At 39.1% G+C, this 25,188-nt stretch overlaps 1 protein-coding gene across 2 annotated transcripts; it reads right to left on the bottom strand.

Annotated features, from left to right (window-relative positions):
- Positions 1 to 1,003: 1,003 nt before the first annotated feature.
- Positions 1,004 to 24,903, bottom strand: robo4 (roundabout, axon guidance receptor, homolog 4 (Drosophila)). Of its 2 annotated transcripts, none has more exons than XM_067607293.1 (19): positions 24,690 to 24,903; positions 18,756 to 19,076; positions 17,248 to 17,405; positions 15,794 to 15,914; positions 14,150 to 14,288; positions 13,495 to 13,622; positions 12,881 to 12,996; positions 12,564 to 12,795; positions 12,293 to 12,414; positions 11,806 to 11,977; positions 11,463 to 11,660; positions 11,256 to 11,298; positions 10,859 to 10,971; positions 9,450 to 9,776; positions 8,298 to 8,402; positions 7,959 to 8,106; positions 5,966 to 6,190; positions 5,500 to 5,849; positions 1,004 to 2,093 (listed from the first exon to the last, which is right to left on the bottom strand). In XM_067607293.1, the coding sequence occupies exons 1-19, from the start codon at positions 24,886 to 24,888 to the stop codon at positions 1,912 to 1,914; spliced, it is 3,399 nt and encodes a 1,132-aa protein (XP_067463394.1). In that variant the 5' UTR covers positions 24,889 to 24,903; the 3' UTR covers positions 1,004 to 1,911. The 2 variants fall into 2 exon arrangements, with proteins under 2 accessions (XP_067463394.1, XP_067463393.1); XM_067607292.1 differs by lacking the exon at positions 24,690 to 24,903 and adding an exon at positions 21,466 to 21,730.
- Between the last annotated feature and the right edge of the window lie 285 nt (positions 24,904 to 25,188).

The following is a 25,188-nucleotide window of genomic DNA, read 5'->3' as shown; positions in this document are numbered from 1 at the left end:
TCAAGTCAGACTTGAGTGCCAATAATCTGCTTTAAACTGTGAACAGCATGGAAATCTTACGTTTCCTTCTAGAGAGCATACATTAGTTACACACATAGGTCACATGTTTCCTGATTCTGTATAAGCACAAACATAGATTAAGGTTTAATTATTCTCTCCAACCAGTTTGTAATTAGAAGCCATTATCTGGTACAGCAGCATTGTTTGCCTTGGTTAGTCAAGCCAAACAGATGAGTTCTAAACATCACCTTCCTGTTCTACATAGCCATTAACAACAGCAGGGGTCAATTAAAATCCAGCCGCAGGCCACAGAGGGACAGTCTGTAATGTGAAGATACTTCACTGCCTCCACCGCCAGCATTAAGCCTCATAACATCCACACACTCCCACAGTAAAGCACTAAACCAGGAGTATGTTATTTAGATGAGGGCAAAGTGAAAATCCCTCTATGCAAAACTGTCAATACATCCTGTATGGTGCATATTTCAAAGTAAAATGTACACTTGCTATCATTTGAAATGAGAAGGTGTGTGAATGTGCATTTTGATTTGGGTACATCACAGACAGCAAGTAGAGAGATGTTTTTTTTACTATCAATGTCACAAAGGAAAATAATTTCAGCTTCAGTCAAATATTATTACATAGAAAATGTAACATGAATGGGGCTTTTATTTTCCAGGTCAGCTAGGACACAATCCAAAAGTGACGTCCTTGCAAAATTTAAAACTTAACTGTTAAACGTGCTTTCAGTTGCTACAAAGATTTTATTCAAAACTACAAAACACATCTGTAATGTAATTTGTACAAAAATTCTTAGAGAATGTAAAATTTTCATTCTATCATTAGTGAATTTTTGTATATAAAAAAAACTCAGCAAGCATGCAAAGACTACGCTATACATACAGCACTTTTATTTCAAATACCTTTTTGTTGAATTCTTACTAAAATTCAAGCTATTTAAAAAGGTACAACTTCAAGTTAGTTCAATTAAATGTGAACAACATGACATTTTAAAACAATTTATTTTTCTACTTTGCTATTCTGAACTACAGTATGTTTTGTCTATTGCAAACTTTGTGTAACATCAAAAAGAGAACAGGTGTACAGTATAAAGACAAAAAAAACAATCTTATGATATAAAAGACTTCCTGGGATGTAAAATGAATCACCAAAGGAAATAGGTACAGAAAATGATTTGGAAAGTGTTTAAAATTCTTTAAATAACATTGCTGTATATTTACACTTCATTATAACAAAATGATCAGTAAATCAGTCTGTACAAAATGACTATTATTCTGCGCTCTATTTGGTAGGACTTCAGTCCTAAAAAAATCCTGCAACAAACATGAAAAAAAAGAAACAAACAGTGTGCTGTGAGAAAAACTCCAGCGCTGTATTTCTTCTGCCTAATGACTCCTTTCTCACTGTCTTGCATCCTGTCTTTGTGTCTTTCTGGCCTTTTCAAAACACACTGGGTGAGAACATCCCAAGGGAAGTATCTCATTATCCTCTTCTCTAATGAGAGGAAGGGATATGAAGAAGGGAAAAAAAACTTAAGAAACTCAATGGAAGTCATTTGAAGGATGCGAAATAGCAGCCGGACTGCCCTGAGGTGAACTGGGAAAACTATTACAGACAGCAACAGCAGACGTGCATCTGTTAGCAGAGGTGTCCCAAACATCAAGGAGTTAGCTCCAATTATATCTCAAACCTTGATATTTATCTCTTCATGACTGGGAAATTGCTGCACGTCAAACCCTGAATTGTTCAGACCTTGAAATTGTTACCAGCACTCTCAGAAAAGTGAATCAATAGCTGTTGCAGCATCATGTCTGCTCTCTTCTTGTTGTGCAGTTCTGGCATTGCTGTGAGGTGTTTCTGAAGTTCTCAAAGTTCAGTTGTTCAGAGTCCCTAAGTGTCAAAGGGTTTGGTGTTTCTGCCCGGATAGTGGACTCTGTACTGAGCCTCCATTTCCTCCATCCAGGCCATGCTCCAGTCCCACGCAGGAACAGGCTCCAGTTCCCCGAACGAGTCGCCTTCTGCACGAAATGACGGATACAAGCCGCTGAGGGGGGAGGCCGGCGGAGAGAAGTCTAAACACAGAAGAGGACGACATGTTGACATGCATTTCAATATTGAGCGGAAGGGGATTATATTGCTGAAACCTTCTGTGACTTTGGAGAAGGTGCCAGAATAATTTCAAGACCACTGAGGAGCACCTTTCACGCTGATTCTCTGGGGAAAAGCAAATTTAGAAGTTTCTTTGAAGAGGCTGTCTGTCACTGAAAATAAAACTGTTTTAATATGTTTGAGGCACCAAAACAAACACTGCCAAGTCAGATGAGCCACTCTCTGGATTCTTAAATGTACTGGCACATTTCAAAGAATTCAGAAAATGTAGCTGTCCAAGAAAATCATTTTTTTTCTGAGCTCAAGGGTTCAAGCTATGGAGGCTCTTCCAATTAATGTGAGCATGAGAAAATGCATATCGAGCTGTGTCTCAATTTGGAACAAGCCTGTTCCTGCTGCTCTGCTGTTTTCATATAATTAGCCTTCCCTGTTTTTATCCTTCAAGCCAGGTCTCTACATAAGCTCGCTTAACCTAAATGTGGATAGATAGTTAAATCAAGTCTTTCATATTAGTGAATGTGAGGCAGAATATTTTCTTAACTGCTCCCTCACTAACTTGTATTCAATAAGAATATTAACACAGTATATTGTATATATCTTCAGCATTTTTGCGTTCATGATTTGCTCATCTCAAGGCTCACTCAACATGTAGTCACATGGACGAATGACCCAATTCCTGATTTGATGTATATGATTCTCCAAATCTCAAAAAGATCCCATCTCTGAGTCAGCAAGTTTTCATCAGCGAGTATGGAGGATAGTGCAGCATCATCTGATCAGAGGATTTGGATTCATAGAATCCAACTTTAATGTCAACCATTGTGAGAACACATTATCAACTGCAGAGAGCACAGCCAAAAGTGAGAGTTTGGCAAATGGAATTAAGCTGAAAGCTGCCCTCAGAGGGAGAGCAGAGTGACTGATGAGGTGTCACAGGGGGAAAGGATGACTCATCTGGAGGTTCAATTTGCTGAAAGGTCCTAAGTAATTGCCTGATGCCACCTCAGACCTGATGCTTATCAGACTGACTCTTTGTCTCCAACACCAACCGACACATGCACAACCATCGACGGACACTGCAGGAAAACCCACTCAGACATGATGCATGTACACGCACACACTAGAGAGGAGTACTAACCTCCAAACTGCATTTTCTTCTTTATAATCTTGAACATGACAAGATCATTTAAAACTAACTTGTGTCAGGAGTTTCATGCTTGTGTTTGATAGATTTTCTGTGTGTGTTCTGTCTGCCTGGGGGGGCTGCATGTTAGCAGTTGGCATCATTCATTAACTGAGGGCCCCATCTAGTGGAGAAATGCAATAAACACAGCAGGACAGGATCCGCTGTCTGAGGATATTTCAGTCCTAAACATGTCAGTATGCATGACATAACACATTGTCTTAAAGCAGTGGTTCCCAGCCACTACAAGACAAATCTAAAGAAATCATTAACTGAATAGAAAAGCAGAAAAAAAACATGTTTCTACTACACCAATTATGTTTATTTTTTCAGACTTTCCTCAAATCTTTGCTTTTTATCTTGAGATTTACTGGACAATTAATTTAATTTCCAAAATTTCCACACGTAGACATCACTTCATGAGGTCACAAAGGATAAAGGTTAACTCTGGTGATGTTTTACATTTTTCATACTGTCAACAAATCCAATTAAAAATCCAAAACCAACACTTTACTGATCCTCATAACAAGTACTGTCTGTGCCATAGAGCTCCATTGTGACTCAAGCCACATATACCGTCCTGCTGCAGGATATACTCACTAGAGCACCAAATGTGGATTCATCCGCTGCTGATAATAGTCCCAAAACAAATGCACTACTTCCTCCTGTTTGAGTCATGTTTGCTGAAAAAACATGATTCCCAGGTGTTTCAGGAAATTATTCCGTAAAAAAGAATGAACTATGTATTTGTGAGTTGTTTTTTTCATTTGTTCCTACTGGAGAATTACGTCTCCAGTAGGAACAAATGAGCTTAGAGCTGAAAGCCACAGACATTGTAGGGAAGTCAGGAAACACTGAGACTGGCATGTTGTTGGTTATGACTCTTCATGGGAAACAAAAAAATGGAATATTTCCAGACTTTCAAATTCAAAAATATGAATTTACTGTAGTAAAATTCCAATCAAACTGTTTTTTGTTTTTTTTAATTTTTACCAAAGAGTGTCTCTGCCACTAACTGCTTCATCCTCTCTCAACATCTCTTCTCCCTCTGTGTGAATGATGTCCTTGAGTTTTAATTCTTGTGTGTATGTGAAGTCTGTCTTCTTCTTCTCCAGTTTTTACGTTTATGGAAAAGTGGAGGTTTTGTGCCAGCAGCACCAGACATTGATTTGATATCTTCACTGATTATTATATAATTATTACATGACTCAATATTATATGTGTGTACTTTTTACTTATCAAATACTTCCATTCTGTTCCTACATATTATAATTTAACTATTGCCTCCTCTGTCTGTCCATCCTGGAGGTAGTTTTCTCCCTTTTTTCCCATTAAAGGATTCTTTTGTCTAAGCACATAGGGTGTCTTATGCTGTACAGCTTATAAAATCCTCTGGGGAAAATGTAGGCCTATTATTTGTCATATTGGGACATATTAACTATTATTTGACTTGAGTTAGTGCATAATGTTTACTTTAAATTATTATAAAGATTGCAGAAGACATTTACAGCTGGACTTGTTATTTCAGCAAAGATACTGAGGTCACTGCATGTGTCGGAAAATGACTTAGATGTTGTGTATGATGGAATGAAATCAATCTGTGTCTGCTTTTTTTGCTTTTGATGCCTGAAAAACATTTTTTAAAAGAGAGCATTTTACAGTGTTCGAGTCCTTGGGAAGCAGTAAGCATCTGCAATATTTTTAACTACAAATCCCACAAGATAGATGTGTATGTGTTCTGTACACTGCTTGATATTTTTCCACCAACATCTAAATACACCGCTCCTCTTTGAAACTTCCATAATTAGCTGTTTACTTGCCATACATGCATCAGTATTTGGAACATACTGAGTGTACAGATGGACAGTGGAGAAGTGGGATTATGTTGCAGTGCAGAGTGGTTTGAATGTGTAATTGGACAGTCAGGATGTACCAAAGCTTTTCTACAGCTCAACAAAGATGAGATTAAGATCCTGGTAGTAGGTGCTACAGCTAGGATGGATTATTAAAAAGATTTTTTATCATTCAAAAATACTAAATCTGAATTTTCCTCACAACAAACTATCACTATTCTTTATAGATTTTCCTGCCATTCTTTAACTTTACAAAACATAAAATGATCCCATATGATTTATCCGGTTGTCCAGATCAAGACAATATTCAAAAGAGATTCCTTCTCTGCTTACCTGACAAAGAGGCTCCACTCATACTCTCCGCCGCCGCAGCCAGAAAGCGGGCAAAGCTGGTGCTGTCGTTGGTGTAGCAGCTGTCCACTGAGCTGATGAGGCTGGTGCGGGCGCTGGCCAATGTGCCGTCCATGACTGAGCTCCAGGTGTTCCACAGTGAGCTGTCCCATTCGCTGTAGCAGGAGGAAGGTGAGCTCTGAAGGCGGGCATGACGTAAGCCAATTGGTGGGGCCTCAGGCCCATCAGAGGGAGCATCATCCTCCATCTGAGCGGAGGGGACTGGCCCGTAGATGTAGCCGAGGGTGGAGGAGTATGGGTGGGACAGGGAAGGACGCTGCTCAGGCAGGACACTGATCAGAGAGAGTGATGGCATAGTCAGCTTAAGTTAAACTTGCAAGAAAAGAACGAATGGTTGTATTAAAGTTAACATCTACACACTACTGCCTCTTTTTTTCTGTGTCGTTACCTGCATCTCTCAGGTTTAGGGCAGAGCTCCAGATACTGAGTGGCTTCCTGTGCTGTCAGCGTGCCACCCTGTTCTTCATCCAGTGACATGGTATATGATGCAGTAGACAGGTGGCTGTAGGAGGGGCAGCTGCTGTTGGTGGTGGGTTTCACACAGTGGCCTGAGGCAGCACACACCGACTGGAGAGAGCCCATGTCCACGGTTAGCTTTGTGGAGCGACTGGAGCTGAGGAAAATGCAAGAAATAGGCCCGTAAGATTAGACCTCATCAATATGTCCTCAGCACACTATTGATATGTTGAGGCATTACTTATGCTGTGTGATAGAATGATAAGAGGCAACATACCGTTCAACATTTTGGGGAAAAACACTTATTTGCTGTTTTTTGGTGCACAATTGTCACAATGGTTGCCTCAGTCATTTTCACTTTGTCCATTTCAGTCACATGTGTCCAGTCACCATCCCATTGGTAAGTGGGTAAACATATGTACACTCCATTGTGTATATACTGTATATCTGCCCACTTACCATTGTCGTCTGCCAGATCATCATGTTGTGCACTTGCATTCCTGCCACACGTACTACATGTTCCTGATTTTCTACCTATTATTTGTTACCCATGTATTGACTTGCTGCCTGTTAATGACCTGCCTCCCTGCTTTGCCTCTCTGGATTTGTTTGGGCTGCTTTCTCGTGCCTGATTATAAGTCTGTTTAATGGAACATTGATCTAGTAAAGTCCTTTTTCATCTACTAGTTCTGCCTTAGTGTCTGCATTTGGGTCCACAATCCAATTGCTTTCTACACACACCTGTGATAACAATGTCTTGTTGCAGTTCATGGGAATTTCAATTATCGCTAAACCCTTTGTACTCCGAATTTATCAAAATCTAAACGATCAGTAATATTTATGCTAATAAGTTACTGTTATTTATACATTCTTCTATCAGGCTTTTTTTGATGACTAATGATGATGCCATGCCTTCATACTGACAGGACTGATAAAGTCATATGCTCATGAGAGAGATAAAATAAATATAATTGCATTATTAGTTAACATTGTATTATCTGCACCTGGCAGCTGAACTGAATCAGTGATAACTTAGAATTATTCTGGTAAACACAATATGCAGATATGGTGATTACTGAAAATATAAGCAATAAAATTGATATTCACTCATACAAAGAAATTGGAAATATGGAATATGCCATATATATGCCATATATATAAGAAATTGGAAATTTCTTTATATGAGTGAATTACTGGATTAAATCCTTGAAGCAAATTTATATTTGGACTTCCTGACATCCTTTGCTTGACAGTTTCTCATTTCCCCAGTCAGCACTGAGAAAAAGCACACTTTCAGGTCAACATATGAAGTTCTATGTTTTCCTGTGTCAGGAAACAGAAACTAGCCTTGCTTCCTATATTTTTAACTCACAGATCTGTATGTCTGCACCCAAGGTCACTTATCATGTTTTTCCATCTTCCATCGAGCGTGGTCATTTCTTGGGCCTCTAAACAGGACATAAACATACTAAATGGAAGGAAGTTTAGGTCATCTCTCACCGATAATGCATTGAGAAGACTCCTACATGAGAGGATGTGCTGCAGGAAAGCCTCGGTCAATAAGCCTTGTTTGAGACACAGCATTTAGCTTGATTTATTTTTGTATACAGTATATACCTTACTGTGGGAGCCCCTGTGTTACTTTCTGTTATTTTGATCTCAAAGGAAACAGGTGGGCCTAAACATGTCTATTACCGTTGCAGGGATGTAACACACCTCCTGGCGGGCATACAGTATTGGAAGGTCTCATCTCTTACGGATCTGTGTCTGTGAACAGCTAAATGTACGTCGAAAGATTCAGCTTGGCTCTCTCCACAGCCTCATCACTTCAGCACTGACACATTAAATTTGTCCTGTTTGTTACATGTTCTCAACGCCTAATTCCAGTCCTCTACCACCTGAGCTGAGCTGCATGTGTGTCTTACCCTTCATCTGAGGTGAGGCTGTGTATGTCTGTGGTGTCCTCTATGGGTAATGGTGGTGGCGGGGGCAGCATGTCCACAAGATGAAGTGATGCAGAGTAGTGCAGCAAGCGAGGACAGCCAGCAACTTTACCACACTCTGGATGTCCACCTGGGCAGACACACAGGACAAGGTTAAATAAAATAATAACTGATTACACTGATTACAAATAATTACAAGTTATTATCATTTCAAATGTTAAGATACAATTTGAGCTCAATTATAAGCAAATTACAGGATTACACTGGTGAGTTAGGAGTTGGTGTGTGGACAATAATGGCGGCATATAGATTTTATCATACCGTGCCGGCCTGATGGTACGTGACTGAGTCTTTGTTTGTAGACACCAGACGGACACGCCTGGTTCCTGGTTGACAATATGGGGACGCTGTTCACTGCATGTAACTCTGTGGGGAAACAGATGAGTTCACCTGGTGCTGATAGTAACATTACTCAATGTGCTCTGTTGATATACTGCAAAGCATTCTGACCAATGCTGCGGTATGGAATTGATTCACATGACTTTGACTGAATCTTAAAACTTAACTTAAAATCATATCAGCTGTGGCTAATGAATATGAATGACGTAAGTTTCCTCCCAAAAGGTGACTGTACTTCTTCATCATCAAAGATTGTTTCTTTGTTTAATGAGGTAAAAGAAACATTACTCTAATATTGCCAGTGGTCTGATTGTTTTTTGTGGTTTGAGACCAACAGAGTGAAACGATCTAGCAGCTCCATGTCAGTGTCAGTACTCAGACTCTCCCAGTTAAATTTAAGTTCATATCATATCACTATTTTAAGTTGATCAGCTTCATAGTTCTGAATCAGGACCACCAGGCCACTCAGAACTGTAGTGTTTCTGCCTTCTCAGCCAACAAAAAAGTGCCAATCTCTATCAAATCCTTGACTTTTAGTTGTTAATATTTGTTACAAATGTTGAAACAAAAATAAGTTCATTAAGAGATTCAAGACTAAATTAAGATTTGATAAATTAATATTGAATCCCAATACAAGTCCCAGGAAAAAATAAACCACCTGGTACAGCTGATTATTTTCCTTTTAAATATTAGAAAATGTATTTGGAAGTACAAAATTTAAAAAGCATTTATTATTTCTGCATATTTTCCACACTACCTATTACTATATTTTAATATTTTAAATGAAATTAAATTTGGTGAAGGGTGTATGATGACTTGTTTAGGACTTGAAATACAAAGTTTAGGACTTAGATTTGACTTAAGACTTGAGACTTATTTGTTACTTGCAAACACTTTGTTCCACCTCTGTGTATTACTGTCTGCATTCACATTATTTTACTACAAACTGAAGTGATTTATCAGAAGTAAAGTAACATGGGTGTTTGTTTGTACATACAAACAAAGAAGGAGTATGAAGGAAAGGAAAATAAACTGTTAACAACATCATATTCCCAACTATCCACCAATATTCACCTTGCTTGCTGTGGCTCTTTTCCCATGACTCCCTCAGCACACCCATCTTGGGCTGAGGTCGTATGGCCTGTTTCCATGGCAGCGCCTCCCGGCTACTGGGTGGCGAGGCCTTTGCGACAGGCTGAGTGAATATCTGGATGGTCTCGCCTCCTTGCTGATGAGACGGACCATGAAGCATTTTAGGGCAACGCTTGGGACTGTTGAAAGTCTTGAGGCCATTCCCCATCAGGTCAACATAAAAAGTGCCATAGACGCCGCAACTGTCAGTCACAATGGGAACAGCTGAGTCCATGCAGCTGGGGTCCCTCTTGGCTGAGACTGGAAGGCCTGATGAAACAGTACAGACGATGTCCATTTATAGAGCGTATTTATGATAATGTAGGTTATTGTCTTTAGTAGGTAAAAATCAAGAAGCTTCATTAGAAATGATGTCACTTTTACTCCTGTAGATTTGGTCAGGATGCAGGAGAAACAGCGGCAAACCAAGAGATGTAAACATGAAGTCATAAGGACTGACAAGTAAGTCATTAACTGGACAGCGTTGTCATCCTGCATCATTGTCACTATATGGATCAACCATGGGGAAATCACATTCTGAAGACTGACAGTAGATCATACAGCACTTTACTGACCCATACATGTATATTTATGTTCTGTGGTGTCAAAAAGAGCTCAAGGAGAAATACATGGTTATGAGAATCAGTCGATACTGCAACTAGACCTTGTAAATCATAAATACTAACAAACAGACAGAAATGGGACGAAAAAAGCATTTTGTACCATAATATTACAGAGTGGTAGCTATGTTTAACTCTTTTTACATTTTTTTAAAGAGGAATTGCTAAAATACATCAAATAGGACACAAGCACAATATATCTCTGTTTTAACTCCTACTCACTTCCTGATCAGGAAAAATTACATGCATGTGCTGACACATACATATTACCATGGTTACTAAAATGATCTAGCATAAATATATAGTACATTGCTTATGCAGATCAGGAGATCACCTCCTTTACAGTTGATGATCAGCGTATGGATAGTAGTTTAGCTTTTGAGTTCATGCTAGAATCCTGTGGTAGATCTGTTGGCTTTGACATCACAAACAAACCACACTGCTTAGAAGTGGACCGAGATCCACCTTTTCAGTCACTCTCAGTCCAGTTGTTTGGTTCGGAGCTTTCACACCAGCCTATATAAACCGAACTGAACGGGCAAAGACCAGAGTTCATTTTAACTGAACAAAACCATTTAGGTGTCAGAAGAGCCTACTATCAATGTCTAACTCTATTGCTAATTTCTCCTCAGTTGGATAGACTAGCATTTGTCATGTGTGTCAAAGTCAAGTGATAGTCAACCATTTCAGTCAGATATTGTTTATTTTCACATTTTTGCAGTCAGTACTCACTGGCACTCCTGATCCCTGGATGTCTGTGACCTTGGGCCCATAAGTCCTGGTACTTCTGGTTGAAGGCAGGTCTCCAGCCCCCTGAGATCCATGGAGAGTCTGGAGCTGCCATCCTGTAGAGGAAGCAGCATATATGTCATGTGTATTTGAGGAGTTTTATGATATTTTAGTACTGTCTCTAATGAAAATACTTTTTTCTGATAAGATCAGATAAATATTTTGATGCATCATAGGTATCAGACTTGATATATTTATATAAAGTGTAAGTACAAAAACAGATTTGCCATTAAAAGTTTTGATGCATTGTTATGTTATTGTATTGTTATATGTATGTTATAGCATTTTACATTATACCATATTTGTAATCAACAAGCTCTGACAGTTCTTTCCACTTTACCTGTGTTTTATGATGAGATCTTCACTGGCTAGTCTGCGCAAACCTAAGAAAACAAACAACAAGAACAGAACAGTATAGAACAACTTTTTTGACATGACTTAATCACATACCATAAGTCTTGCAGGTGAATCTGGAATCAGTTTTAACTTTTGGTAATGAGCACATTATATGTAATATGGTTAGCATTTAAGCTGTCTCTAAACACACCTTTTGCTCTGCCATGTCCTGGTATCAGGTGACCTGTCCTACTGTGGCGTCTGAAGAGGTAGACAGCTGCAACCATGAAAATACACCACAGGAGGGCACCAATGATGCCAATCAACACTGGGTCCTGCAGCAGAGTCAGGACTGGAGACAGATCCCGTCTGTGGCTGTCTGACTCAGGAGGAGTGCCTTTCTGCGGATCTGTGAGGCAAACAGGAAGCTGATGAAATCAGATATGAAGTCATAATAACTTTTCTTCTTTAACGTGGTTAGATCACACACACTGAAGACACAGACTGCATTCTATCTATACACTATTCCAATACAAAAGTGTCTTTTTGCTCACTGATGACAAATCCATGAGGGTCGCTTAGCATTCCTACTCCAGCTCCGTTGACAGCTGCTATGGTGATCCAATATCGTTTCCCCGGTTTGAGAGCAGAGATATCAAGATTGTGATGGCCGCTATCCACAGTCCAGTTTTGGTACTGTTGCTCCTCAGTCTCCACACACCACACCTGAGTGGAGAAACCGTTTGTATCCTTAAAAGATCTACAGTCATAGATGCTTTTATCATTTGCTTAAACTACTACAGCTCTCTGTATCAGCATGTTGAGGATATACTATTTCAAAGGTCATACATTTCTGTTCTTTTTTTTAACTTTATGGGGCTCTGAAACCGTTTCAAAAATGTCAGATTTCTAGAAGCAATTTTCAGAACCTACAGTAATTCACATTCTTCTCAGGAGGTGATATTACATCTGAGTATATATCCACACTAAGACTATGTCTACACTATGCTACGCCTTCCAATTATGTTCTCCAGTGATTACCTGGTAACCCTGTATGATACCGTTGTGGGTGTCATAAGGAGGAGGCTCCCAGCTTAGGTGGATGGTGTTGTTCTGTTCATGGCTCACAGTTATGGACACAGCCTGTGGAGAGGCACTGGGCACTGTATAAAGAAGAGTTTACTATTAGCTCCTAAACATTGAAAACATGGCTCAAATGTATATTTCAATTCATTAAAAGACATGTAAGTATAAAAAAGCGAATGAGAGTCACAAGTCAAACTAAATACTCTGAAATCATGTGATTTCTTACCTGTCTCTGGGACTCTGAGGTGCCGGGTGTTGCTCTCTCTCCCATACAAGCTGCTGCCATAGGGACGAACCTTGAACTCATACTTGTAGCCTCTCTTTAAGGGGCCCACCTCTGTCTGGAAGCTTGGCAGTGTCACTTTCTTTGCTGCCCAGTCTGAGGTGGCAGGCAGCAGAGAGCGATAGAGAACCTCAAAGCCGTCAAGGTAATGAGGCTGGGCTGGGAGGGACTGGAGCTGGTCAGAGAGAAAACACCACATTGATCATACACCTGAAATATGCATGCTGTCACTTAAACTCTCTGAAACAGCCTTCACATACCTTCCACTGTACTTGGGACATGTTGGACTCAGCGGCCATCATGGTGACATTTTCCAGAGCCACTCGCAGGGCTGACAGCTCTTTGTGGAGGTCTTTTTGTTTAGTGCTGGCAACCTCTGGAAACACAAGAGTTTTATTGGAATATATTTTAAATTTATTTTAAAGGAATAGTTATAGTATAGAAAATACACTTACTCATTTTCTTGTTGAGAGTTAGATGAGAAGATTGATACCACTCTCCAATAACAGATACGTGATAATGTTTGTGGTTACCTAAATACTAAAATTTCACAGGATCAAGCTGCTGCTTCTCAGCACAGGATGAACCAGAGATGATTCAGGCACCTTGTAAGGATGTCACTGTACAGTGTGCATATGTATTACATCAGCATTACCCTGGATGCAGCCTCATGAAATGCTGATGTTTGTTTTTACTCTTAATTCCCTACTCTTAATTATCTAAGAGTAGAGAATCTGTCCCAACTGGTCAAAAATTTTCAGGGTAACATATTGTTGGTCCTACTTATAGGCCAAGAAGTAAATACATTATATTAGCTTAACTCTTCTAGCTCCATTTGGTACAAAATCCAAAATGCATTTTGACACCATCTTACCTTCAACTAACAGCTGAGCGCTGGCATTGACCCCACCTGCATCATTGACAGCAGTGCAGGTGTACTTCCCAGCATCCTGCGCTGTCACATAATGGATCTGGAGAGTCTGGTCCGGGTTTACAAGATACCTATACACACATACAGTATATAGCAATTAGTTTTCACATTTACTATCTCTCTAACCTCTTATACAAAAGCATTTAATTTAATCGGTCCTATTTACAACCCAAAATGTCAAGAAATAAACCCTGAGAAAACTTTTTAGCAGCTTAGTGACAAGGTAAATAAAATACCTTAAATGTGTGCATGGCAATATGAAATGGGATGACTGACATGGCCATTGGAGTTACTGTACATGTTCAACCTAATGTTTAAGCAGTTAGATCAGACAGAATTGGTGTTGAGAGGAAAACTTCAAGAAGCATTTCGAATCATGTGGTCTTGCTACTTTTTGACAACATTCATGTCAAACCAGAAAAGTCTGAACTCAAATCTTTATTTTCAATTTCAGTTTCTAAGTTAGGTTGCAACACTTTGTATTTCCTGCATGTTACTGGAATCTAAAATGCAATATGTATTAAATCAACATTAAACAGGAATTAAATCTACTCTATGAATGGAGTCTGTATTTCTGTGTTTTGCCATAATACAGTACCTGCCATTGGGCAGTGGCCCCTGCTCTCTGCTCCAGACTACAACAGGTGGAGGGTCGCCTTTAGCTTGGCAGTAGAACTGAGCGGACTCCCCCATTCTCACCGATACATTTTCTGGCTTCAGCACCAACACAGGCTTGACTACAGTAGAATAATAACAATAATAATAGTATCTTTATTTATATAGCACTTATCAAAACAAAAACACAACAATAAGAGAATAAAAGTACTTAAAGAGCAATGTAAAAATTAAGACAGCAAACCCATAAAACAGAATAAAAACTAGAATCAGGTGAATTCAGGGAAGGTGGTGCAATAAAAGTACGTTTTGAGCTTGGATTTAAAAGAAGCCACTGACTCAGCCTGCCTTATTTCCTCGGGCAGGGTGTTCCAGAGTCTCTTATTTCAAAAGCTCTGCCTCCCTTAGTCTTCAGCCGAGAGTCTGGAACAGATAGAAGGCCCCTGCCCGAGGATCGAGGGTCATACGGGGATAAAAGATCTGAGATATATTGAGGAGTCAGACCATTTAGCCTTTAGAAGTAATTTCAAGGTTCTTTAAATTACTTGAAAAGAGGCCAAAACCGTGGTGTTAAAACCTGTTTACTCTGGTTAAAAGCATGGCAGCTGAGTTCTGTACTGTCTGTAGCCGCTTTACAGTTTTTCTATTAAGGCATGTAAAAAGGCTGTTAAAGTAATCCAGGCGTGATGAAATAAAATCATGTAAAATGGTTTCTGTATCTTTAAAACTTAAAATATGTCTAATTCTGGTGATGTTCCTTAATTGATAATAACATGTTTGTACAAGCTTTGTAATGTGCTGCTCAAAGTTTAAATTACAATCAAACAAGACGCCAAGATTTCTAGCAACAGGCTAAATGTATTCAGACAAGTACCCAGTAGATGGCAGTATTTGAATGTTTGTATTGCTGGAGCCAATTATAAGAATTTATTTTTTGGTAGAATCAATTGAAGAAAATTCTTAGACATCCAGCTTCTTATATCTACTAGGCACTCCTGTAAAGAAAGCAGCATACTGAGGTCAGTGGGCTTAATGGGGACATACAGCTGTATGTCGTCAGCATAAAGGTGAAAGAAAACACAATGTCTATGAATAATATTACCTAATGGTAGCATATAAAAAGAGAATAAAATTGGTCCCAAAATTGACCCTTGAGGTACCCCACACTTGACTGTAGCAAATGAAGACATGTAGTGGTTAATGAACACACAGAATTTTCTGTTTGAAAGATAAGATCTGATTCAACTCAATGCCATACCTGATATGCCCAACCATTGCCTCAGTCTGTCTAATAAAATGCTGTGACCAATCGTGCCAAAAGCTACACTTAAATCAAGCAATGCAAGAATGGAACACATGCTGGCATAAATGGTCATTAAAAGGTCATTTGTGACTTTAAGAAGTGCAGTCTCTGTGCTGTGATGCTGACGAAAACCAGATTGAAAGGTTTCAAAAATGCTGTTTTCTTCCTTAGCAGCTGTGGTACCTGGCTGTAGTTTTGTTTGTAGAGGGGGATTTTTCTTGTCAGGGTAGAAAAAACTCATACAACGGCATTCAGAATAACAGGCTGCATTCAAAACCGATATTGTTAAAAGAGTAATAAGTTGTTATGGGAGTGTTCTCTCACCCAGCACAGACAGACGAGCCGCCCTGCTCTCTTTCACTCCCACAGTGTTGCTGGCTACACACACATAAGAACCAGAGTGATTCTTCTCTGCAGGAGAGATGATAAGCTTCCCATTCAGCTCCTACAGCACAAACACAACGCAGACAAAACACACAGTTCAATGAGTTCACTGAGGATTATATCAGAAACTTCAACTGTGATGTGTGGCTTTAATCACTTAATGTAAAATAATATTTTCCAGTGGGTACTGTATATGAACATTTGCTGCTGAACTTCTGTACACCTTATTTACTGAAATAAAGTTGTTTTTTTTATCCTTCTGACACTTAACATATCAAACAGTTCTGTGGAGGATTTTACAAGAATCATGACTAAGATGGCATATTAGTCATCTTCCATACTTGTGATTTTTATTTCTTCTTTATCAGTTTTATAAGCCAGTAACCTCGGGCCACTTTGTCTAAAGACAATATCAAGTGTAAGCAGCAGTTTACCTGTCTCTTTTAGGCTGACATAAGCATATATGTCATACTTTCATTGTAAGAAATATCAAACTATAAGATAATTTTGACTTTAGCTAATTTCCACGTATGGATTCATCGTAAAAAATATTAACATTAGACACTCTTTTCAGACATGGAATACGTAACAACTCTGACTTCACCTATCTGTTAGGGTGGATGGCTCTTTGTCATTCAGACAGAGGTGGCTGTTATGTTTATACTCCTTACTTCTTTATTCAGACATGACTAGAGATTAACAAAAAGAGCAACAATAGTCACGTAATAAATGTTTTGGCATATAATGTCTGAAAGTGCACAGCTATAGACTGACAAGATGTTAAGTTAGGAGTCTTGTTTGATTCCTGTTTGCTCATATGTTGCATGTAAAGCGTTTTGCTGGATATTCATGATTCTGCCCATGTAGTTGCATAGATGAAAAACCAAAAACATAGGGAGAGATTGCTGCTATGATTACTATTATTATTATTGTGGACATACAATTTTTAACCTATTTTGGCCTGCGGCGCTACAGAGGAAATCCTTTTTTATAGACTGATCTGACATGAGAAGAATCTCCTCAACAACTGAACACTCTGTTCTTTGGTGTTTCATATTGTATTTTATTAAACTGATTGTTTTTTACCTGTGTGCTTAAGATGTGGTAACTAAGCGAGAAACTAATTATAACACTCTTAAGATAATGTGAACACAACCTGCATTTAAATACTCCCTGTGCATGTTTTACCTTTACATTAATCTGACATATTCATTTCAAACTTGTGATGTGTTGAAAGTGATACAGAAATGTTACAGGTCTGACCTTGTAAGATTGACGTCTTGACTTTTACTTAAAAGTGAGTTGGGCGGTTATTCAGACATGTAAAATTGCCCTCACATTCATGTAATGAAGATCTGAAAGGTGTTCAGTTGATGATGAGGCCAAGGGCTTACAGTGTAATGGTGGTCAGTGTTGTTGATAGGCAGGCCATCCTTCTTCCACATGATGTTAGGCTCAGGGTGTCCAGTTGGGGGGCCACAGTTTAATACGGCCATCTCCCCCTCTGCCACCTCTGCATCAGTAGGCTGCACACTGAACTCCTCCTGCAACACTACAGCAACACACAGAGAGGGTTAGGATCAATCAGATCAGAATGAAGGGGTCCTGTTCCACCAGCAGCTATCAATACACTGGGTTGCAGTAAAAAAAAATATTCAATATTCATATTCAGCCACATACCACCTAAATTTGTCTCATTTGCATATGGGAAACATAGAAATGTGCTGTTCTTTAGTTAGTGTTATACTGTTTAAACATTGTTGTGAGGTCAGGGTGGAGAGCTGCTGTGTCTCTTTATTCAACATTCTCTTTCCATCACTGTAATGCCATAAAATCATCTCACTGACCCCTCCAAATGAGAACTGTCTACTGTCCTGAGCTGCCTTGACCACTAACTTGTTAACCCAAAACTAAAGCAAAAATCCACATTTGCACATAATACCATACACTGTTCAGACAGTACATAGGGATGCATGCAGCAGCTTCAAGTGTCACATCCCTAACCAAACATCACTGTGATTTAATGGGTTTTACTCATTACCAGTTAACAGGCAGTAAATTAGCCTTCACAGCCTGTTAGCGTGACTAGGTTTCCACTACTACTCTTCTCTAAAGGTAACAGCAAATACCACATTCACTTACATTCATTCTGAGGTGGAATTTAAAAATAATTTTGGTGCAATGCTTCTTTCCTAGATATGAAATGATGAAAGGAGATCTTTTAAGATCAGAGGAAGAAACTCTTTTCTGCGCCATAGCTCAGGAAGTCACTCTAACTTTCCTGCATGGCCTTCTTGTCCATTAAGGCTTAAAGACAAGCAGCTGCTGCATGTCCACTCCTCACTGAGATCCACATAAGTAAACAGTGAGGGTCCGAGGTCAATTAGCACCACTGTTTGACCCCTCCCCCCCATCCAGCAAACATTGACAGTGGACCCTGTACCCCTCTGTCTCCGTCACCACATACATCTCATAAATCTTCATCAGCCCTGTGCATGTCTGTGTGTGTGTGTGTGGGGAGTCATTCCCCCATCCCTCTCTTCTAAAAGGATTGAACTTAAAATAGCTGCAGGCAAACTGGTCTGCAAAAAACACACAGCATATTTGTCTCCCTCACTACTTGCTCACAGATACTTATCTGAGCATCAGCAGAACATGCTTCATATAGTGGAAGTGGAGACTAGTCCATAAGATGAAACACAAATAGTATTTTATTTGATTCAACAGTGCTGTAATAAACTGACCAATAGAAATACATAGGGTTTATTTTTGATGAGCATGACATTTAAGGAGTATATTAGTGTTTTAGCTAATTCAGCAGGTAGAGAGCTGGGGTCAGTGCTGAGCAAAGTATAACTACTATATGTAAGGATCTGGGAAAACACACATGCCACAGTTTTACCTGCGATATACAGCGATGCATTACGGCTGGTGGCCTTGCCCGCGCTGTTCTTGGCCACACAGGCATAGACGCCCTCATGCGACTGACCTCGTCTGCCTTCTCCCACACTCAGAAAGAAGAGGCTGTCCTCTAACAAAAGTATAGGCTGGTCATCTCCCTTCGTGGTCTCCAGGGGTAGACCGTTGCGCAGCCACTCGATGGTGGGCTTGGGGTTGCCTTCCGCCCGGCAAGAGAACGTGGCAGGATTCCTGACCTTCACCACCACATCAGAGGGGTGGTGGACGATGCGGGGCGGCGTCTCCTCTGCACGAACTCTGGAACCTAAAGGGGACATAGAGATGTTGAAAAGATTGGAAAAAAAAAAAGCATCCAAGAGTATATTTGGTAGCAGAAGCAGTGACGTATGTTGTGCCTCGGTTTACTCGGATGTAGAAAAGCAGAAAAAGCTACGGCAGTTCAGTTAAGGTGCCTCAAAGAAAAAGAAAAAAAAGGTTTGTACATCACTGTGTAGGACTCACTGGGATCATTTATGTAAGGTAACATGGGATTGCTGTGGCACTAAAAGTTGTATCTGTGGCACACTGCAGCAGAATAATTGTCAATATGAATCAGCCACATCTGGCCAATACCAGACATGCTTAATGAGGTCAGTAATATCAGTCCAGTGGCTCAGACCAGTGTATCCCTAAAGTTTAGCATTGCAGACATTTGACAACAGTTAATTCAAGGCATGTTTTGTACTGGAGCTCTTTCTTCTGTGAATAACAGCCTACAATGTAAATCTATATCTCTTTCTCTATATAGAGGAGCCAACAGCTGTGCCTAGCTCTATGCATCACCACCTCTGGGTTCATTTAACTGGTAACAGGGCACTCACAACAAAACAGGTTTAAGTCCTGCTACCAATAAACAATGTCTATTTGAAGCCAGCAGCACAGGAATGCCATTGTTTGAATTTCCCATGGAGCTGGATGACCACATTCAAGGAAACAGAGAGACTGTGGTCAGCTTCCTGATAGGAGAGGAAGCTCAAGGGTCTCAGGAACATCAAGCCCAACAAAAGCAGACTGGAACTCCCACATCAACAGCATATCCGCAACAGAACAAAAGAATCTCTGTGGGCGGAATTTTACTACTGACATTTTTTTGACACTTTTGTAAACTAAATTTCCTAAACAAGATTTGGGATAAGTAGTCACACACAAACGAATGTTCATAAAGTCTTAAACTACATGTTGCAAGCTGACTCGGTAATTCAGAACCAAGCACAAACAAATCCTTACCAAAAACAAAGAGAGTGTCATAAAGTGGCCAAAAATATCAAAACTCTGGAGAGGAATCATCTGAGAAATTTTGTATTATTTCACATTTGAATTGATTATGATCCTAATCTGAGCAAATATTTCTGTCCGCCCCAAACAGGCAGGGACAATCAACAAAAGAGATGTTCTTCTTGAACTGTTCATTCATTCATTATAGCCGGAAATACCTTCAAATTTTGCTAACAATAGCTTGTTCAACCTCGCTGTCAGTATGTCTACTCACATTCAAAGTAAAAAGAGTATGCAGCCAAAACATCAGTGTGTCATGGTCAATATATTCATAGACTTAAGAGCTTTCCAAAAAGCTGTTTCCTCATGGAAGAAGGTTGTGACGAGGATGCTCCTCAACCCCGCAGGCCTCCTGGAAACTTTAATGTGTGATAAGGAATCTAAAAATGTGCGGGAAAACAACCAAACCAAAACAGCTCAGGTTCAACTTCCAGCCCCACATGCTGGTGAGCACCACACCTGCTGAAGTGTCATTAGGGAAGTGGATTAGTTGATCAATCTGCAATAGATCTAGATTTGATAATCAATTGATCAAGTATCAATTTTCAAGTAAGCAAAATGACAAATAAATCACTAGTTACAGATTCTCAAGTGTGATTTTATGCTGGTTTTTAGTCTTTTACATTAAGTTTTGGACTGTTAGTCAGAGAAAACAAGCTATTTTCGCTGTTTTTCTGGCATTTTATGGAACAAACAGTAAAACAACTAATTGAGAACATAATCATCAGATATCTAAATAAGAAAAAATATCATTATTAACAGCCCAAGTTCTGAGAGGAAAGAGAAATCAGATTTTGCCCAAAAGAGCACATGTGTAACTGCAGCAACAACTGTATACTTCAGTCTCTGCTAATGTGGGATCTTTTTTTTTTCAGTCTTTTGACTAACTTTAGAAATCAAACTTCTACTGTATATTTACAGTGCTGCCTAACAATCACAAGTGAGACCCACGACCACAGGTTTAGCTTTGATAATGTGTAGTGAATAATGACTATTGCTACACTACAAAAAAAAAAATAGAATGAGTGCTGTGTCTGACCTCTACCTTCATGGTTTCACTTAAAGATCAAATAATCAGGACGTTTGACATTTAACACCAATGCAGATGATGTTGTGGAACTGAAGACATGAGCTATCAACACTAGTTATGTGCAAAAAAATATATAGATAGATAGATAGGCTTTAAAACCCTTTTATGACAGCATTAACTTTTAAGACATTGTGCAAATGTAGAAATGTAGCCTGTGAAGAAATGTGAGTGACTGGGCTGACCAGTTTTTTATACGCTATTTACTTAATAGTTACTTAATATACCTATATGGGAGATTCAGTCAATAATAATTAACAGTTAAGTTACATCATTCATGACACGTACTTACCTGCCAGAAGAACTCCAAACACCGAGAACAACATGCTCATGGCAACACATCTGGACATCGTTAACAGTCATAAATGAGCCAGCTGACTTTTCATTAACCACGTTGGTAATTTTAAGCGTAATTTCATTAAGAGTCCAACTCCAATTTCTCTCTTCCTCTCTTTGAATCTTCAAAACTAAACTGTGAATTTAAATGCCAACTTTTCCTGTAAAATCCCCTCTCATAACGAAACTCAACGGCAACTTGGCTCGTGCGCTCCTGTGGTCACCAATCAGAGCGGTGATTACACTGCCTGTCCGATTTTTTTTCAAAATAAAACGCTTTTTGATACGAGTACAGGCCACTATTATGGACGCTACAAATAGCTTAAAAGATTAACTGCTTCATAATATGTTTTCACAGCATTTCATATGGATTTGTAATTTTTATTTGTTTTTTCAAATTAAAATCGTCTCCTGATTTTAATTTGAAGGCAGTACCACGAGCTTCCGGTATTCCAAGATTTTTGTAGCAGGTTTGACATATACAGTGGAAAGAAGTTCCATCTATCTATCTATCTATCTATCTATCTATCTATCTATCTATCTATCTATCTATCTATCTATCTATCTGTCTGTCTGTCTGTCTATACAAATTATACATTTCTACATGCCACATGTTTGTTTGCTTCACAAGATATCAAGGGTGAAAAACAATATCATCCTATTATTCAATATGAAGTCAGTCCATCCAAGTACAATTTCAACTAAAACCTGGAAAACTCAAACTTCTCCGGAATCATTTCCAGATTTTCTGGGGTTTGTCAAAAGTCCTTCTGGAACATGTATAACTGAAGATTTGGAGATTTTTTACTCAAATGCTGAAATGTAACTGAGAGGGGAGGGTCGTGACAGCCTGGGAGGTGACTGCTGTCAAAGAAAAGTATACACACAATATGCAAATTAACTGTAACTCTCCTAAAATAATAATAATCAGTTTTTTCAGATGACATTAATTACATAACTAATAATGTTTTGAGAAGAAATAAGTTAGCATTTTGCTATGATAGTTGTCTCTTACAGTAGTTTATTTTTGGGGTCCCCAGGGACCCCAGTCAGTAGTCCTTGTATGTTAAATATGTTGGTAGGATGGGGGTTAACTTAATTACTGTATACAGTGCCTAAACATAAGCTAATGTCCCACCATGGATTTTTTTGGCAGTTTGTGGCAGTAACTCAGTCAACACTAATAGGAGGCAGGAAGTTCAGAGTTTGCCATGTTTGGAAACAATTGGAGGAAATTATGTATCTTATTTATGTAGTGAGCACACACATTATTTCAGCTGTTAGTAAGCAGTTTGTATTGCAGCGTTTTCTCTGTCTGGTGGGTTTGTATGTTTGCAGCTTAAAAAATGCATGAGGCTTATCTTCTTGGTTTGGCTTGTCATAATCATCTAAAATCATCATTTTAGAGAGAATTTTACCTGAGATTTGTAGAAGAAAATACCAAAAGGTAATACAATGTAATGGTAATATAAAAAGTAGTGCAATTTAGCTGAAATGCAACTTTATGAGAGGGGGGGGGGGGGGGGGATACACCCCCAATGCGGAATTACTTCCAAATTCCACAGCAAAGCAAGAGTGATCCAGAAATAAGTGAACTACTACTTCATTCCTACTAATGGCACACATAAATAAAGCATTGTTTAGAGAACTGTTCATTGTGAGGCTCAGAAAGGCCCGGGGCTAAGTGATGGATGTTTATATTGATCCAACAACTCGGGCTTGATGGCCCCAGCATCGGCCAGCTTTCAGCCTGCAACAAAAGGTTTAGAGAGGATGAAGGATGAGTCCCGGCTAAACACAACCCATGGGAATGGTGCTGGGCTGAGATGTGTCGAGGGAAGGGACCTCATTTCAGGCTGTAGACCAAAGGTCAGGAGAAGTGTTGGAACGGGCAAAGAGGGCGGGATGGAATAAGAAAAAGAAAGAATGTGTCAGCTATAGTGAGGAATGTGCTAAAAAGTGACTTCAGAGTAAATTCTGAGTGTAATTCAAGTGTGTTTTGAAAAGAAATCAACAATCACTGTCAACTAAATGACAGCTTTTAGCTATTCAAACAAAAATGTATTCTGCATTCTAACATGCTGTGCCTCTGATTCAGCTTAATTGAAACAATTAAAGAGTGAAAATGACAGCAAAATGTTTGTCTTTAAATAAATAAATTTAAATTTCTTTCTCTGACACACACATTACATTAACATTTACACATTTTCCAATTCTAATTAATTCTACAAATCCATCTTCACCGAAACATAAACATGCTACATGCAATATTTGAATTGTCTTACAGAGTTGCACGTTAAACTTTTAGAAGTTAGCAGATCAGTACTTTTCTTTTTCATTCTACACATACACTTAATTTTACACACATACTTAACATTGTTTCATCACCTTCTGCTAAAAATACGTTTTTCTCATGTTACACACAATTAGAGCATGATTATGATTCTCAGCTTTAAGTAGAAATGTTCCCTGTGGCACCAAAAGAAAATTTAATCATTTCAACAATAACTCTCCAGACTCCAGCTATAAAATATGGTTGAATATAGTGGAGATTTATATCTGCTCTATATCTGTGATTGGCGTTGAATTTTGAAGTCCCTAACAAGGAGTTAAACCTCTCTAACTTAAGTAACATAACTATATGCAGCATAATATACAGTGCATTTATTTGTCTGAGACCTTTTGGCAAACAAATCGAAATGTAAATTTGTAAAGTTTAAATATTTAAAATATTTCCCTATTTGGTACCATAAATATTCTTTCTGATTCATATGATTTCTGTATTCTGTCACCTTGATCAAACGCACATGTACAGTTTGTGGCAAAGAAAAGAGTTAATATTTTAATATTTTCTACATATTATGTTTTAATTGTTTGTTTGATTTAGCAAATATCACAATTATTATTCTTACACATACAGCAGTGAGGAAGTAAATGTCAAGAAACATAAAGATTAATATCCTGTCTCATTTTATTCACAATTAATTTATGTTTTAAAATAATTTCCTACATGGTCAAATAACAAATTTTAGCACCTGATCTGCGTCAGAGATTATTGCATCACTACCTACCTCCACACCTAAATGCACAGGCCTCGCATGACAGACATCAGTTGATCTGCAGCAGGTCAGTGATGCGTGGCTCAAGTGTGAAGAGTCGCATGAGTTATTTAGGGCTCACCTTTTCTGCGGTGTGGTCTGCTCCTGTGAGGTCTGTGCTTATGTCCGAGACCGTGACCAACATGCTCTCTGACCCGGGTCTTTGACCTCTTGTCCAATTCCATCTCTGTTGGACAGATGTCTTGGCACTTGCACATCTGAGAATACTCTGCCCAGGAGTAGAACCAGGACAGCCAGAGAAGCCACGCACCGACCCGCATCTTCAGTCCACAAGTCCTGCCTGCACTTCCTGGATGCAAGACCCAAACCACTACTGCAGCTCCACTGCACCATCCATACCCTCAACTAATTTAACTCCCTACTGTGCCACTCCTCAAACTTTCAACATGTGACCTGTCCTACACACCACTTGTTATATGGAGATTGTTGAACAGTATGTTTCATATTCCTTAAACATGGCTGTGAGCCCCTCTTCCCTCCCTCTTTAATTTGGCTGCTCTTGGTCTCCCAGTCTCCCTCCTCTTTGGGTCCTCTTTTTCTCCCGAGGAGGGAGAAGTTGG

The sequence above is a fragment of the Thunnus thynnus genome, chromosome 13 (assembly GCF_963924715.1).
Source record: "Thunnus thynnus chromosome 13, fThuThy2.1, whole genome shotgun sequence".
Taxonomy (NCBI): domain Eukaryota; kingdom Metazoa; phylum Chordata; class Actinopteri; order Scombriformes; family Scombridae; genus Thunnus; species Thunnus thynnus.
This window is presented reverse-complemented; position numbering and strand designations above follow the sequence as displayed.